The sequence below is a fragment of the Scyliorhinus canicula genome, chromosome 7, assembly GCF_902713615.1.
Source record: "Scyliorhinus canicula chromosome 7, sScyCan1.1, whole genome shotgun sequence".
Taxonomy (NCBI): Eukaryota; Metazoa; Chordata; class Chondrichthyes; order Carcharhiniformes; family Scyliorhinidae; genus Scyliorhinus; species Scyliorhinus canicula.
The window spans coordinates 60190752-60208611 of record NC_052152.1 but is presented as its reverse complement, the minus strand read 5'-3'; the positions used below and the strand labels follow the sequence as shown (position 1 = coordinate 60208611).

The 17860-nt window shown below is 42.4% G+C and overlaps 1 protein-coding gene and 1 non-coding gene across 3 annotated transcripts in view; one reads left to right on the top strand and one right to left on the bottom strand.

Moving 5' to 3' along the window:
- Window positions 1–17860, top strand: part of atp6ap2 (ATPase H+ transporting accessory protein 2) — a 52950-nt gene that overhangs the window by 16483 nt on the left and 18607 nt on the right. Inside the window, exons 3-6 of one of the 2 annotated variants that reach the window (XM_038802130.1) lie at window positions 2121–2249; window positions 11263–11358; window positions 12425–12562; window positions 14589–14642. In XM_038802130.1, the coding sequence (XP_038658058.1) occupies window positions 2121–2249; window positions 11263–11358; window positions 12425–12562; window positions 14589–14642 (417 nt within the window). The remainder of the gene's footprint in view (window positions 1–2120; window positions 2250–11262; window positions 11359–12424; window positions 12563–14588; window positions 14643–17860) is intronic. The other variant, XM_038802131.1, reaches the window with a different exon arrangement.
- trnag-ucc lies at window positions 10139–10210 on the bottom strand. Its single transcript has one exon. It is a non-coding gene; the product is annotated as a tRNA-Gly (tRNA).

Below are 17860 nucleotides of genomic sequence, written 5' to 3'. Positions count from 1 at the left end.
CCTCCAAGTTTTCTTCCCAATCTAGCTTTATTTTGTCAACAAATTTGGCTATAGTACACTCTGTCTCTTTTTCCAAGTCATTAATATACATTGTAAATAGCTGAAGCCCCAACACTGATCCCCTTGGCATTCCACAAGTTCCAGTTTGCCAGCCTGAAAATGACCTGTTTATTCTGACTGTTTCCTTTTAGTTAGCCAATCCTCTATCCATGCGCTTATCTTGTGAAGTAAACTTTAATGTTGCAACTACCATGCTCATTATATTCTCAAAGCTCCCACCCCCGACTTGCTGCCAGCCTGGTAGTGCCATTGAATTTTTTTTTTTGGAAAATATTTTTATTAACGTATTGATAATTTAAAAATTATTTATTTTATAAATTTAGAATACCTTAATTTTTTACAATTAAGGGGCAGTTTAGCCTGGCCAATCCACCTAGCCTGCACAACTTTGGGTTGTGGGGGTGAAACCCACGCAAAGGTGGGGGAATGTGCAAACTCCATAGGGTAAGTGACTCAGAGCAGGTATCGAACCTAGGACGTCGGCGTGTGAGGCAGCAGTGCTAATGATTGCGCCATCGTGCTGCCCGAAGGCATTTCTAATTTTAACAATTTCTACCACAAGGTAACGAATAGAGCAAGATGAATAACACGCACCCCACCACCACCACCCTCACTGGCTGGAGAAACCCAGCCATGTAACTAACCCACACACCCAACTTCGGTCGCTCAGAGTCCCTCCATGCCAATAAAATCTGTATCTGGGCTACCAGGGAGGCAAAGGCCAAGACATCAGCCTCTCTCGCTCCCGGGTCATCTGACACACCAAAAATTGCCACCTCTGGACTCGGAACCACCCTTACCTTCAGCGCCTCCAATATTAGGTCAGCAAACCCCTGCCAGAATCCCCTAAGTCTCGGACATGTCCAAAACATACAGACATGATTTGTAGGCCCGCTTTCACACTGCCCACAACTGTCCCCCACCCCCTTGAAGAATCTACTCATCCGAGCCACAGTCATGTGTGCCCTGTGGGCCCCTTAAATTGTACCAGGCTAAGCTTAGCACACAACGAGGATGCATTGACTCGACCCGTGGTGTCCTCCCACAACCCAATCTCCAGCTCCCCACCCAGCTCTTCCTCTGACTTTCGCTTCATCTCCCATATAGGGGCTCCCTCCAACTCCATAAGCTCCTTATAAATCTCTGATATTTTCCCCTCCCCCACTCCGTTTTTGACACTACCTTATCCTGTAGCCCCTGGACGGCATGTGCGGGAAAGTCTAAACCTGTCTCCACGCAAAGTCCCTCACCTGTAGGTAATGGAACCCATTCCCACCGGGCAGCTCAAACCCCTCCAATTCCTCCAAATACAGGAAGCCCCCACAATAAACACATCCCCACCCTCAGCTACCCCCGAAACATCCTCATCCAACCCCCTGGAACAAACCGGTGGTTGCCACATATTGGTGCCCACACCGCTCCCTCCAGCCCCATGTGCTGCCGCCACTGTCCCCGCACCCTCAGGCTGGCACTACTACCGGACTTGTGGAGTACCTGGCCGGCAAGAATGGCAGAGGTGCCGTTGAGTGGCCCCAAACTCGTGTCGCTGCATGAGGCTGCCTCCACCCGCTTTCATACTGACCCCTTCCCCACTACCCACTTCTTAACCATCGCTATGTTTGTCACCCAGTAATAATATATAAAGTTCGGAAGGGCCCCATTGAATGTTAAGAGAAGATGGTTAGATTCTTTCTTGTTGGAGATAGTCATTGCCTGTCACTTGTGTGGCTTACCACTTCTCAGGCCTAAATATTGTCCAGGTCTTGCTGCATAGAAACACTGACTTCTTCAGTATCTGAACATTGTACAATCATCATAATGATCCCCGTTCAGAACTTATAGTGGGAAGGTTATTATGAAACAGCTGAAGATGAATGGGACTGTGACACTACTCTGAGGTAGTTTTTCACATGTTAGCTTCATTGCAAATGTAAATAACAAATCTATAGAAGAGTACGTAATCTACAAATGTGAAAGTTGTGTTATGCTTTTTTAGCTTGTAAATAGCAGAAACAAATGGTGCCAAATCTGTCTGAAGATTATGAAATTTGGTTTTCAAGGATCTTTTATGGCCTGGACTTGCTATTGGCAGCTTGTTTCATCGACCACGTGCCAACTTTCTAGTGACGGTGAGGGGAGTAGAAGAACTGGTTTTACCCAAGAGTGAAATTTCGTACATTGTTGAAAATGTGAGTAATTTTCCCGTTTTGCTTTGTCACTCTTGAGTTAAAGCTAGGTTCTTGTACTAAAGGTGATGTGGAAATTGATTTATTGCAATGTTGCATTTTGGAAGAATAATAAAACTTTTTAACCTAGATAGAAAACATTGACCTAATTTCAGTTCATGACTTTTTATATAAGTGATACAAATTATAATGGAGAGATCAGGCATTTTGGTGTTAAAACTCTTCAATTCTCTTCTCTTGAAATTACTGGGTTATTTCTACAATGGACTGATTTGAGAGCATTGCTGGCTTACCGTGTGATCCAAACTTGGTATTAAATGTACTTTAATTGTGTTCATTATTTAAAGTAATGTTTAGGCTTGCCTGATGGTTTTGTGAATAGGTGTATTCTCCACTGTTACTGCGGCAGGGACATGCAATAACTGTATCCTACGTTGGCTGGTACTGCTGATGGTGCCTGCTCCACATGACCTCAGTGCCCCTGGACTGGAAGAGTTGCCATGTTTTTCCCTCCTGATTGGTGTTCAGTGCTTTCTGCTCTACAGCAGTATTTTCCAGGAAGAACTTGCCAATACTCAGAACTTGAAACATTCATGCAAACTCAAACTCTCCGAGACTATTATTGAACTCCATTTTAATTGTCCAAACATCTTTATCTCCAAAATTTATCGTGAGTAATATTCAAGGATAACCACATATATCTGTATATTTTGTTTACTATATCTGTTTACACTAGTAGATAACCCCCCTGTGGTGCTGCATAAGGGAAGTTGGGGCAAAGCGTAATTTTAAAGTGAAGCAGAGTTGGAGAAGGGTAATTGCAGCATGATGTGCAGATGTAACTCGGTGCCTACTTTAAATCATGCATTGTTTTTATATAACTGATTTTATATTAAAGAACTTTACATTACAAAAGCAGGTGATCCAACGCACTTTTCAGTCTGGCCTTATGAATATTCTGTAGCATGAATTTTAATTCGACATGCAAATACATCAGCGCTAAATTTCAATATTTTGTGTATAAGGAGTGTTTTCAAACTACAAACCAGGCTTGTCCAATCTTTCACTTGGGAGGCCACATTTCCAATTTTTTCACTCTTAAGGGGCTGATCAGTAAATTTCGGAAAGGTGAGGTGAGGTATGGCACCACTTTAAACCCAACTTTAAAAAAATATATTAGGAAAATAGTATTAAGAAAATAAATAAATAATGTCATTGCAAAAGTTTAAGTTGTAAAATATATAATAAAAATGGCCAGAGTGTGTGTGTATTTTTTCCTTTATTCTACCAGTGTGTTTTTGACTTCTTTCATGGTATGTGGGTATCACTGACTCGGCCAGCTTTGTTGCCCATCACTAATCACCATTTAACTGAGTGGCTTGCTGGGCCATTTCAGAATATCAGGCTCACTCACAGCCTCTGGGTGCTCACTCACCCCTGCACCCTCCCAGGCACCGTGCCAACTTGATCTGTCCTTACCTCTACAACCTCCATGTGGTGCCTTATTGAGTTGGGGTTATTGTTTCCCAAATAATGACCTCTGATGTGGGGAGGCCCATAGCATTACTTGACAAACTTTAAATAAAGAAGAGAGGCAACATGCTCAAATCGAGTGCAAAGCACTGGTGATCATTCTTGGAATCACAAAACTTCAAGTACCCGTTGATGGAAATTTGTGCTGCTGACCGATCATCCTCCACTTACCTCCGTATATTAACTCCACAAACGGGTATCCCTTCTTTAGCTGCAGGCAGTATGCAGTGTTGGGCATTGATAAGGATGCTGTCACATATGGCCTAAAATATTGAAAATCCACCTTGCATGGCAATGCAGATGGTCTTTAGAAGCTGCCCCAATGAGTCAGCCATAGGGACACTGCTCCTAACATTTGCATCCATGGAGAACAAATCTATCACTTCAGTTCAAATCACGAAGGCCGCTCCAGTGGACCCAACATTATCCAAAGTCATGGACCTTGTGATATATGGCAAGTCTTCCCCAGACTTCCCAAGTCTCACCTGACCTTCATCCTTATTGAATGTTTATGTTGGGGCATTAAAGTTGTTATTCCACCAACATTGAGGAAACCATTGTTATACCAACTGTATTCAGGACGCTAGAATAGTTTGCATAAAAGAGATTGCCAGGAACTGCTTTGATGGCCTAGACCAAGGCATTAAAACCACGGCAATATCTTGTTCTTCATCTCAGAGTGACAAACATGCCTCAAATGGCCTCCATACATTGGATTGGCCAGCAAACCCTTGGCCGCACAATCACGTCGCTTTTGCTGATCCATTTGAAGGAACAATGTTATGGTGGTGAATTTGTATTTGTGTCACAAGTAGGCTTACATTAACACTGCAATGAAGTTACTGTGAAAATCTCTTAGTCGCCACACTCTGCCTGTTCGTGTACACAGGGAGAATGCAGAATGTCAAATTCACCTAACGAGCACGTCTTTCGGGACTTGTGGGAAGAAACTGGAGCACCCGGAGTAAACCCACGCAGACACGGGGAGAACATGCAGACTCTGCACAGATAGTGACCCAAGTCGGGGATCGAACCCAGGTTCCAGGAGCTGTGAAGCAACAATGCTAACCACTGTGCTACCGTGCCGCCCATCATTTCAGATGGCCAGAAATTTCAGTGATGTCCTCTAATACGAAGGGTACAATTCCAAGGTTAAGAGAAATGTTCAGTCGTTGAGGGTTACCAGAACAATGGAGCTCTATTTGCTTTGCAAGAATTTGAGAATTTTTTGAGTTGTAACAGAATTCATCAAACATTTCATCAAGAAATTTCTTCAAACAACGAAACGTGTTTTAAGGTTGTCACATGGATATTCCTCTCTTCAAAAGCGTCCGGGCACAATTCTGCTGACTTACTGTGACACGCCTCATGCTATGAGCAAAGCACATCCAGCATTCCTACTAATGGAACAGCAATAGCACATTTGCTTTCATCTGATGAAACCAAGGAAAACCCTTGTGCATGACCAAGCAAAGAGAACAGCATTAAGATCAAAATCAAGAATTTGACTGGGGGGTTGTTGGGTTACGGGTATAGGGTGGATACGTGGGTTTGAGTAGGGTGATCATTGCTCGGCACAACATCGAGGGCCGAAGGGCCTGTTCTGTGCTGTACTGTTCTATGTTCTAATTTTCTGTTCCAAACTGAGGTTTTGGCTCATTACGTTTCTGCAGCTGTGTATGTATTTGAGTGCAAGTGTAGGGAAAGTCTAGTTGGTTGCTTCAAGAGGTCTGGGTGAGAAACCCAAGACTGGAGTAAGGCAGATACTGGCATCCCTGCTCTTCCCCCATGTGCCAATTTGCCTCTTGCCCCATTCCCCTTCTCTGGGGCTCTGCAGTGTCTCACTCCAGTGCCTTGCAGCCAGTTTCTCGTCCCGGAGCCCAGGCCCTCTGGCTCCCTGCCACTGGGCCGCTAAAGGAATCCTCTTTCCAGCATACATGCTGCCGCTGGTGTTCTCTGCTCCTCCGAGCAGAGACACTTTCTCTCCCACATTTGCTGCTAATAGGGAGTGAACTTGTCAGCACTAAATGCAGGAGAGGAACTGCCTATGATTAGAGGAGAAGCCCCTTTGAGAATTATCCACTCCCAATTTGACTGGCATTTTGAAAACTGGCTTTGGGGGCTGCCGATTCGACAAGTCTACGTTAAAATGTATACTGTGCTAAATTTGGTATCCGCAATAGGTGTGTCACGTCATGTTAATTAACATCCAAAGTGTGATCATAAGTAATTTCTAATCATTTATACAAATAAGGTAGTTTTAATTAAGTGAGCCCCTTTTCATGTCCTAAATGTTTTGATTCAGCTTTACAATTTTGAAATTCTGGTGGCCTTCCTAGAACTGATAATTGAGCTTTGAAGTAGGAGCTGAGACAAAGCTCCATACACGTTGGTAGTTACTTGTATGCAATATGCAGTTGCAAAGACCTTCCTGAAGATCTGTTACTCTGCCTGTGAGGTTAAAGTAATCGTTAATATAGCAACTGAACGTTAACCACATCCAAGCTATTTTGAGGGGCAGAGCAGGACAGTAAAACGGAACTGTCATGGCTACTATCTTTGTGGTGTATTTATATTACAGAAATACTTTTAAATCCATAAATTCTTTGAAAAGAGGGCAAATAATCAGACACTGAAATTATATCACTACAGTTCAGATATATATTCTTAATGCAGCATAATCTTGTCCAACTTAGTTTTGCATCCAATAATTTACAAACTTATGAAAATGACAGGAAAAGATCATCAAGCCTTTCCTATCTAGCCCTCGACAACTATCCGGAGCATTGACCCTTCCGTAACCTTGGGTCTCCTAAGTGAGGCCAAGGGAAGGGAAAATAATTTGTGGCTAATTTAGGGAAAAACTCTGGAAATTCCTCTTTAACTTGTGATTGCAATCCAGCAAAACTTCATAGTCTGGAAATTCCTCATAATTTCCATAACTAGAACTTGGCCTCTGTAGCTGAAAATATCCTCTTTATTAAATAATTTCCCTTTTTAAAGGGTTACAGAAAATCCATACCAGCATTCTTTGGTAGTATGTTTCAGTGGGAGGATGTCTTGGAGAATAAATACTTCCTAATCCATAACATTCCCTAACCCTAACACTTCCCTAATCACTGTGGCACAGTGGTTAGCACTGCTGCCTCAAAGCTCCAGGGACTCTGGTTCAATTCCCGCCTCGGGTGGCTGTCTGTGGAGTTTGCACTTTCTCCCCGTGTCTGCATGGGTTTCCTCCAGTTTCCTCCCACAGTCCAAATATTTGCAGGTTGGTTGGATTAGCCGTACTAAATTGCCCTTAGTGTCCAAAAAAATGTTAGGTGGGGTTTCGGGGATAGGGTGGATGCCTGACCTTTAGGGTGCTCTTTCCGAGGGCCAGTGCAAAATCTGAGTCAAATGGCCTCCTTCTCTGTAAATTCTTTGATTTTTATATGCATTGGAGCAGTGTTTTTCAAACTTTTATTTTTCCGGGGACCCATTTTTACCAACCGGCCGACTTCACGGCCCACGCCGGCCGAACTTCGCAACCCATGCCGGCCGACCTTTGTGACCCACGCCGGCCAACCTGCGCGACCCACCATTTTCTCTTACTTTGTTGCTGACAAAAATGGAGGAAATGGTTTTGGGTCTCTTTGGCCCCTATGGTCCCTTTGGCCTGCCCGAACTTGAAAAAAAAAGGCTGCAACTATATTTTTAAAAATGCAGCCGCACTGTGCATGCGTGCTCGATCATCAGTGCGCATGCGCAGTGCGGCCAAACTTTTTTATCTGTTCCACCGCATTTTTGCAGGCCGTTCGCAGCCGACATTATTATAAGCCTGCTGTTGCGCGCAGATTTGCACGATCGGGAGCACCGTGACGAACGGCTCCGCAACCTTCCCGACACCCGCCCATGACCCATCTGTGGGTTGCGGCCCGGAGTTTGACGATGCCTGCATTGGAGTATGTCTGTCAACCAAACTGAACCCAATTCCTGCATTTTAAAAAAAAAACTTAAAATGCAGACTTGGACAAGATCAAGCTTCTAGTTCTAACTCTTAAACCGACGTTAATAACCGACACCACTTAAGGCTAGTTATAATTTTGGTTGCCCTTCCCTGCTTTGAAATCCAACAACAATAACTTGCATTTACATCGCATCTGTACAGCAGTATAATATCCCAAGGCACATTACAAGGGGCCGGTTTAGCTCGGGTGGCTGGACAGCTGGTTTTGATACAGAACAAGGCCAACAGTGAGTGTTCAATATCCGTACTGGCTGAGCCTTATTCACGAAGGCCACACCTTCTCAACCTTGCCACTCGCTTGAGGTGTGCTGATCCTCTGGTTAAATCACCACCAGCCAGCTCTCCCACTCAAATGGGAAAACAGTCTATGGTCATCTGGGACTATGACGACTTTATATTTATTTTTATCACCATGAAGGAACCAAAGCTGGACTCATTGCTTTAAGTGTGGATGTATCACAACCATGTGAATGTTCACTGCTTTTCTTAATATAGCCTGAAACCTTATTAATCTTAACTGTCTCCTCACAATACTTGTGAACATTTTTTTAAAAAGTCAGTTATCACCCATTGCCCATATATCTTTCTCGGTCTTTACAACTTGCAGGGATACCACTTTAGGGAGCAAGTTTCCATTAGTTAAATCAGCAGAGGGACAGCACGGTGGTGCAGTGGGTAGCACTGCTGCCTCACACTGCTGACTGCCGGGGTTCGATCCCGGCCCCTGGTCTGTGTATAGTTTGCACATTCTCCCTGTGTCTGCATGGGTTTCACCCCCACAACCCAAAAATATGCAGGATAGGTGGTAACTTGCCCCTTAATTGGAAAAATATAATTGGGTACTCAATTTATTTTTTAAAAAAGTTATGTCCGCATAATCCGGGTGGAATCAACCAAACCAAACTGGATAGTTTTTTTTTTATACATAAGTAAGTTGTGTCCAAAGCCATAAGCATTTGTTTGTCCGGTCCATCTGTTAAACTGATTCAAAAGTTCAGTTTTCCCCGGATTAAGCACTGCCACAAGTGTTCCTGCCCCCAGGTTAGAATTGTAAGAATCCACCAATCAAACCAATTGGTTCATGAAGGCACTTCAAGTTCTACTACTTTTCTTCAACCCACACTTATTCAAAGACTGACTAGTCCAATTAAACTATTAAAGGGTCAGTTATTTTTTTGAAAGGCAATTAAATCAAGGGACTCCGATGGAAGACTGAGCATCCTTATTCAAAATCCTTCCTTTTGGTGATAAACCCATTTCCAGCTGTTAATAAAACTGCACTAGTTAATCACTCTTGGATGCATCGGGGCAGCACGGTGGCGCAGTGGATAGCACTGCTGCCTCACTGCGCCAAGGACCCTGTTTCTGGGTCACTGTCCATGTGGAGTTTGCACATTCTCCCCATATTTGTGTGGGGTAGGTGGATCGGTCATGTTAAATTGCCCCTCAATTTGGAAAAAAATTAATTGGGTATTGTAAATTTATTTTTTTTTAAACTCTTGGATGCATCAAGGAATATTTTCTTTTCGGAAACAGGTGCATTCTCTGATGCTACCCTGTTTTTTTGGTTCATAGAGAATTATGTTTGTGATTATGCAATTTAATTGTAGTGCAAAATTGAAATGTAACCAGCATATTTCAAGCACTTCCCAATTGTACCCAAGTGGAAACCCTTGCAGTTTCCCAACTGCAATTGCATTACATTGTATTTGTCCAAATTGAACTTTTCATCTTCAAGTTTCTCCCAACCTTGCCTCACCTCCTATAACATTATATTTCTCCTCTATCCTACCTGCACCCGTCAGTCTTGTGACTGTATTTTTATATGTAACTTAGCCCAACTCCCTGGAATTCCCTCCTTAGTCTGCTTTTATTTTTTAATTTCTTTCCTTTTTTCAAAACTTTCTCAAAACCCATCCTTCATCAAACCTTTTGGTCACCTCCTAAATTTTCTCTCCATGACTTCGCATTTGGGTCCTTATGCTCCCGTTTGTGGAGGGCTTTGGGGATGTTTGTTAATGTCAGAAGTGTTATACTGTATAATGCAAGCTGTTGGATATTTATAATAATCTTTATTAGTGTCACAAGTAGGCTTACATTAACACTGCAGTGAAGTTACTGTGAAAATCCCCGAGTCTCCATATTCCAGCACCTGTTCGGGTACACTGAGAGAATTCAATGTCCAATTCGCCTAACAAGCACATCTTTCTGGACTTGTGGGAGGAAACCAGAGCACCCGGAGGAAGCCCATGCAGACTCCGCACAGACAGTGACCCATGCTGGGAATCGAACCCGGGCGCTGTGAAGTAACAATGCTAACCACTGAGCTGCTAGCCGCCCATAAAGGATGATGTGCAATGGCCGGGAATTGAACCCGGGTCAACTGCTTGGAAGGCAGCTATGCTCAACACTATACCACCATTGTTGCATATTTTGATGCATCTAGGCTTATCTAAATTGGCACATAGCCTATGGATCTAATCTAAATTTTTAACTTTTGTGCATGTCATTAGCAAATTTACAAATGGTTAAATTGAACAGCAAATTATTTGTGTAAATGATTTAATATTAATTCAACATTCCTCTGGCCAGAGACAGTTCCAGGATAGAGGCAGAGGAAGCCTTGCAGGCACGCTCTCTCCTTTTCTGGTTTTGGTTAGCTGAAAAGTCAATGGTGTGTACTTTCAAGCTTTTGTTCATTTTACAGCCTTTCTGGCCAAAGTTAGGAATGCCACCAATAACAGCAATATTGCATGTCAACTGTAGTGTTAGAACTACGTCCACTTGAATTATCAACCATGTTGTTTCTAAATCTGTATTTCTCTGTCCAGGGTTACTGTTACATCTTTTCGCTCCTATGTCCCAAGGTGACACTAGAGCCTGGCGAAAGGTGCTGAATTGAACATGTGTTCCCTTTTCTAAAGACTAAAGCGGAAGTGTAACTTCAGCAGTACACTCCTTTTAGAGGATTTATTTTAAAAAGAACCCACAGTAACACTTGTTTCAAATTCTCATTGTTGTATAATCTGTAAACGGTGATTCATGCATCCTTATGCACTGAGCATAAGGGAGTAATTTGTGGTATTTATGATCCCACTAACTGTTAACTCCAATTTCCATCCAAAGCTACTTAGTACATAGTTTAATGCATAGTTTTTTTGTCCACTGAACAAGAACTGCCACTTGGCATTCTTCAATATCTAGCATAGTTGATATTAAGTATGTTTGTTTGTCACAGCAATGTACATTGAATAAATCTCAGTTCCTAATTCATATTAAAAATGGTTTACGTATTTAATTGTTGTAAGCTACATTTGCAGGTGACAAATGTAGTGTCTTTTATGTGGTGGGGACAGAGATGAGAAATTCTTGTGCTAGGTGTTTGAATGTCTAAGCCTTTAAACTTAACAAATCAAATCCGTGGATCCAAATCGAAGAGTTTTAAAAATAACTTTGCCTTTTTTGTTTTGTTTGTAGCCAATCCCTTTCACTTTGGATAGTATTTCAAATTCTATCCACTCTCTGTTCTCTGAAGAAACACCAGTGATTCTACAATTGACCCCCAGTGAGGAGGTGAGTTGGGAGGATATGCAAAATAAATTAGACGAGGTTTGCAGGGCGGCGCAGTGGTGCGCAATGTTGCCTCAGCGCTGAGGACCCAAGTTTGATCCCGGCCCCGGGTAATGTCTGTGTGAAGTTTGCACATTCTTCACCGTATCTAATGTAGGTCTCACCCCCACAAAGCAAAAGGTGTGCAGGGTAGGTAGATTGGCCACGCTAAATTACCCCTTAATTGGAAAATAAATAATTGGGTGCTCTAAATTTTTTTTTAAAAGAAGAAAATGAATCTTTCACCTTTCACTGAGAATTTGCAGATGACACACATGAATGTAAATATTTGCATATTCCACTTTGAGATGGTACAATAAATATGATGAGATATAAATTCTAGTACAACATCTATTCCAGCTGTTTTTTTTTGTTTTTGTTTTGCTTTTCCATTTTTTTCTACTGTCCCAGTGATTGTAATTGCAGGGTTCTTGTTCTATTGACATTGACTAGTACTTGGATATGTGAACCCATTCAGTGAATATCAGCCGTTTTTTTACAATCTTGTCAGCTATCACGGCTACGTATGACCGCATCCAGTGTTTTCACACATGCACTTCTAGCAAGGGTCATTGAATACTGACTAGGAACCTGTTGGAATTAAATTCAACAAATAAAGTTAGTCTCAGTAATGGTGACCACGAAACCATCATCAAATGTTGTAAAACACATTTGATTCACTAATGTCCTTTTGTGGATGGAAATCTGCTGACCTTACCTGGTCTGGCCTACATGTGACTCCAGACCCACAGCAATGTCTTTGATTCTTAATTGCTGTCTGAATTGGCCTAGCAAGCCACTCCGTTCAAGCATAATTTGAGATGGGCAACAAATGCAATGAAAGAAAAAAGAGCAAAAAAGGTACAAGTCCAAGGTTGATTTTGGTATTTCTCCTTTGCTGGTGCAGGATACAAAGGTTGATTTTTAGTGTATGGTTGAGAACGAAGTCCGCACAAATCAATAATTGAACAGAGCTTACCATTTAACTTTTTGAGAAACTGAATAATAACAAGACTGATGTTTTTTATAGAGACTATACATGGTGGGAAAGGCAAACACCATTTTTGAAGATCTTCCTGTGACATTACGGCAGATGCGTAACTGTTTATTCCAGGAGGACTCTGTTCTGCGTTTCCTTCCTCCTAACTCTCTGAATAAAAATAACGAGGTAAGAGGAAGTAGGGGATTTCACTTGCAGGTACTTTTGTCTCCTATGTCAGCGTGGCTACAATACCTAACTGCCGGGTAGCTCTAGCTGGACAAATAGTGGAATGCTTACCAATTTTTCAGCTGCTTATCTCTCAGCAGCCAAATCAGATGTGCCATTTTAGCTAGCTAAGTCTTAGCAATATTCCTATGGATCCCAGAGGGTGGGCCCCTAAAACTTGGGCCTCTTATCCCCAAGCTTCTTGAAACTGGGCAAATGAGGTGTGCCATTATATGAAGATAATATCCGACCAGGCAATCAAAAATGCTACATTTGTAGATTTCTTCATGGCTCGGCTCATAGTCTCATCAACATGATGATCGACTTGAGTGTTGGAAAGACAACTAACTAAAAATGATCCATATGCAAAATTTCAATTGGAACTTGTAGTGGAAATCATTACATGACTTCTTAAGCAACATTCAATAAATATTCTCTGGGATTTGACCTTTGATTTTCTTTTTTGTTGTTGCTCGGGGGAGGGGTGGTTTCAAATTATTGTAATTTTTGTTTGTGAAACACTGATCTGAGTGACATCTCATCCTGAAGAGGATATTCACCATAAATCATTAACTGTTTTAGTCCAAATTAAAGACCTGAGCCTTTATACATACCTGAACTGAATAGACCAAAGCAGGTGCAAAGGCCTGTGGTCAAATACTCATGGGTTCATATCATTGACTGGATAATTTCCAGTTACCTTCAATGTTCTTTCATCCCTTCTTATCCCAGCCAAAAAGAGAATCTCTGCTAAATTTGTTGCACTAGTTTGATTAGATTTTCAGTCTCTGCTCAGTGCTCCTTCATATTAAATGTTATGCTTTATGTACCACAGAATTGTCAAAGTAGTGTTCTTGGAGGAAGAGGGTGATATATTTCAAAAATAAAATGTGTTCCAAATTCAGCCCCTTTTTCTTGATCTTAAGAGGTAGACCTCCATCGAGCTTAAATGTTGCTTGGGTGGAGGGACTTGGAGCCACTGAAAGCGGGGCTGTGGGTGAGTGACCTGGCGGAATTCCTGAGGTTGGAGAAGTTTGCCTCGAGAGTGAAATGACTAAGGCAGGACAGGAGGGGAGATGTAGGTGTTGGTTATTTATGCTGTACAAGTTTGCTTTTCCTCTTATTGATGTGTTTGTTGTTTATATAAATGCCTTAATAAAATATCTTTTAAAAATCGAGCTTAACGAGTGGATCTGTGAATGCGGAATCCAATTTGGAACATATTAAACGATGATCTGAAATATCCCTGTTCCTTTTCCAAGGGCAATGCAGGTGAAATTTCTTGGGAATGTCATTCTCTGTGTATCGTAGAAGACAATGTGTTGGTGAAACTGATATTTTAACTTGTCATAATATACCTGTCAATCAAACATTTAAAACTTACACTCTAAGCATTAGGGTACCTGAAAAGAATCCTTGAAGCTTAGACTCAGCAATGATTAAATTGCCTCGGATGAAATGAAAGTCACCATAGTCCTCGAGGACCACAGGCTGCTCTCCCCTTTTGAGACAGAGCTGACATGGTGGTGATTTAACCTGAGAATCACCACACTTCAGGCCAGGTACAAGGTTGAGAAGGTGGGGCCTTCATGGGTAACCTCTGCTGATGTGGGAATTGAACCCGTTGGCATCGCTCTGCAACCAGCCACCTAGCCAAATGAGCTAACTGACCCCTCCGATAGCAGGTATGTTAATGGAGGAGAAAAACTTATACTGCACACTTGTGGACAAGATGCTAAAACTTTATTTCATGTAGATTGCATATGTTACTGTAGAGCCACGCTTTATTTCGAATATTCTTGGCAACTTGTTTAAAAGTTTCCCTCTACTATATAACGTGTCATTCTTTTAAATTCATTTTCTTGTAAGGATTCTTTTTTTAAAAAATATTTTATTAAGGCATATCTAATTTTGACCATTTTCAAGAGGAAAAACAAAGTAAATTACATCTTGTAAGCATTCTAAAGACTTTTTTTTTGTTTATTAGGTCGACCTTCTATTTCTTTCAGAATTGCAAGTTCTTCATGATATTTCTGCATTGGTAAGTGAGAAATAACTTGTCAGTGCATTAAAATGACTCTTTCAGACAGCTTAATTTCTTCCCTCAAACCTTTTACTTCAATTTAAATCTTAACTGCCGTCACTCATTCCATTTTATAAATTGAAGTCGGTTTACAGGTGAAAAATGAGTGTGACATTTGTGAACACTGCTAAGCATTGTTGGGTGAGCACAATACTTGCTAATTTCATTGCAATTTTGTTGATTGTAAATAACAGGAAGCACTTTCACTTGAGCACAGCGATCTGGTTGTGAAGTTAACCTTGTTTCCTGTGGTGTTAAGCTAATACATATATTTTCAGTTTTGTTCTGACAACTTGTATTTGCAGGTAGCATGTCTCTAGCAGTAACTACTTTTCCTGTCACAGCATGATCACCACCACAATAATCTATCCTTGAGCTTTTCCTTTTTCTTATCGGCATCTGACCTTTGGTGAAATGCCAAGGATGCCCAATTCCACACCAGCACTGACTGACGCCACCTTCAAAAGGTGGAGGCAGGACGGGGGGGACACTGACAGTCAGGGACCTATACACGGATGACAGGATCGCAACACTGGACGAACTGACAGAGAAATTTTGGCTAGCCGGGGGGAACGAGCTACGGTACCTGCAGCTCAAAAACTTCTTACGAAAGGAGACAAGGACGTACCCACAACCGCCATGACAGACACTACTGGAAGACCTACTGGACGCAAGTATCCTAGAGAAAGGGAACTGTAGCGACATGTATGACTGACTGGTAGAAAGGGACGACACCGTACTGGACGCAACAAGAATGAAATGGGAGGACGAACTGGGGATTGAGATAGGGTGGGGACTCTGGAGTGAAGCACTGCATAGGGTCAACTCCACCTCCACGTGCGCAAGGCTCAGCCTGACGCAACTAAAAATGATACATAGAGCCCACTTAACAAGAAACCGTACGAGTAGGGGGACAGATGTGAACGGTGCCAAAGAGGCCCGGCCAACCACGCCCACATGTTCTGGTCTTACCCCAGATGTCCAAAGTGGTGGGGGTGAGGGTGGAGCCATGCCCGATAGTGGTGGTCTTCGGGGTTTCAGACCAGCCAGATCTATTCCTGGGGAGGAGGGCGGACGCCCTTGCCTTTGCCTCCCTGATCGCCCGCCGTAGAATCCTGTTTAGCTGGCGGTCAGCAGCACCGCCCAGAGCTGCAGACTGGCTGTCCGACCTCTCGGAATCTCTCCAAATGGAGAAAATCAAATTCGCCATCCGAGGGTCGGACGACGGCTTCCACAGAACGTGGGAGCCATTCATGCAATTGTTCCGGGACCTGTTTGTGGCCAACGAACAAGAGGAAGAATAGTCGGGTGGCCAAGAATCGGGGGGAAATGGACGGGAATCGGGGGAAGGTTCGTTATGGGGGTTTGATGGCAAGCTAAGGCCCAAAAACCAAACTGTAAATAAATGCTTATAAACATGTGCCTCGGCCATATTGGGGAATGTAAAATATGTATGCCGGCTAAAGGGGGCGGCCACAGTTGTTATTATGAAGATGCTTACCTGTAAATATACATGTTAATTTTTGCGTGTTTTTTTCTAATAATTTGTAATTTGTTGGATATAAAATATGAAAACTCAATAAAAAAACATTTATAAAAAAAAAGGATGCCCAATTCCACCACTGCACTAATGCTGACAATCTCCCCTTGTCACCTGATCGGTTAACTGATGCAAAGTTGTGCAATGAATAAAGGTTTTCTCCAACTGAACATAGGACTCGGGATCAGAGAATGCTTTTGGCCTTAAGATATTTGATCTGAGGGCAGCACAGTGGTGCAATGCGTTAGCACTGCGGCCTCACGGTTCCGAGGTCCCAGGATCGATCTCCGCTCTTGGTCATTGTCCGTGTGGATTTTGCACATTCCCCCCTTGATTGCGTGGATTTCGCCCCCGCAGCCAAAACGAAATGTGCAAACTAGGTGGATTGGCCACGCTAAATTGCCCCTTAATTGGAAAATATGAATTGGGTACTCTAAATTTTAAAAAATGATAGTTGATCTGATTGTGGTCTCAATGCTACTTTCCTGTCTGTCTCCCAGAACCTTTAACTCAGCCTTGAATAAATTCAATGTCGCAGCCTCCACTGCCCGCTGGTGAAGAGAATTCAATCGACCATCAACCCTCAGAAAATTCCTCCTCATTTGTCTTAAAAGAGTGGCCGCTTATTCTTGAGCTATGTTCCCTAGTGTTAAGCTCCCCCAAAAGAGGAAACAGCCTATCGGTATCCAACCCTGTCAAGACCCTTTTATGTTTCAATAAGATCACCTCTCGTTCTTCTGAATTCCAATGACTAGGCCCAACCTGGTTTGACTTTTCTTCATAAGAGCTAGATAAAGGCAAAAATAAGCAGTGCAGGTGAAATGTTGCTCTCTGTGTAGTGAGCAAAACCAATAGGGACACAAATGGTGTGGGAGGAGGGAGGAAGAGAGAGAGAGAGATTCTCCCGGGGTGAGGCACTTCAGATGAGCTGGTAACCATGACATCCCCAATTGTGGGATGCTCAACTAGACAATTTATGGTAAGTCAGAACTGCGTTCGCACTGTCCCTTGATTACAAATCAAAAACTGGAATTTCATCATCCATATTGCCTTCTGCAGCATTTATAATGCATTATCTTTCTCAAATATGCCTTTGCTTAAACACACACTCTACAACATAAACTGTGGCTGGAGGACCATCAACTCTGTGAAATATGCTCTTTGGTCTGTGTGCAAGCTTCTGGCCCTCCAGTGCAAAGAGGTGTCCACGAGCCAGTGTTGCAGACTAGCACATTCCAAGGTCCAGGACTATGCAAAGAAGACCAGATCAATGAATTTGAGCTTCTGCCATAAAGTATACTAGTCAGGAGGCGGTGGCATGATAGTATTGTCACTGGACTAATGATCCAGAGACACAGATTTGAATCCCACCATGGCAGATGGTGAAATTTGAATCAATAGAAATCTGGAATTAAAAGTTTAATTATCATGAAATAATTGTCGTAAAAATCTATCTAGTTCCCTAATGCCCCTTCACACATTTCAAACCTCACCACCTTACTTTCACCTTTACAACATTGCCCAAACCCAGTTCATCTCGATTTCTTCAATGCCCTGCTTCTATTAACTCTAATTCATTTAAAACTCCGAGATCATCCAGTCCTGTGCTGATTTCCAGTTGTCCACTACAACAACT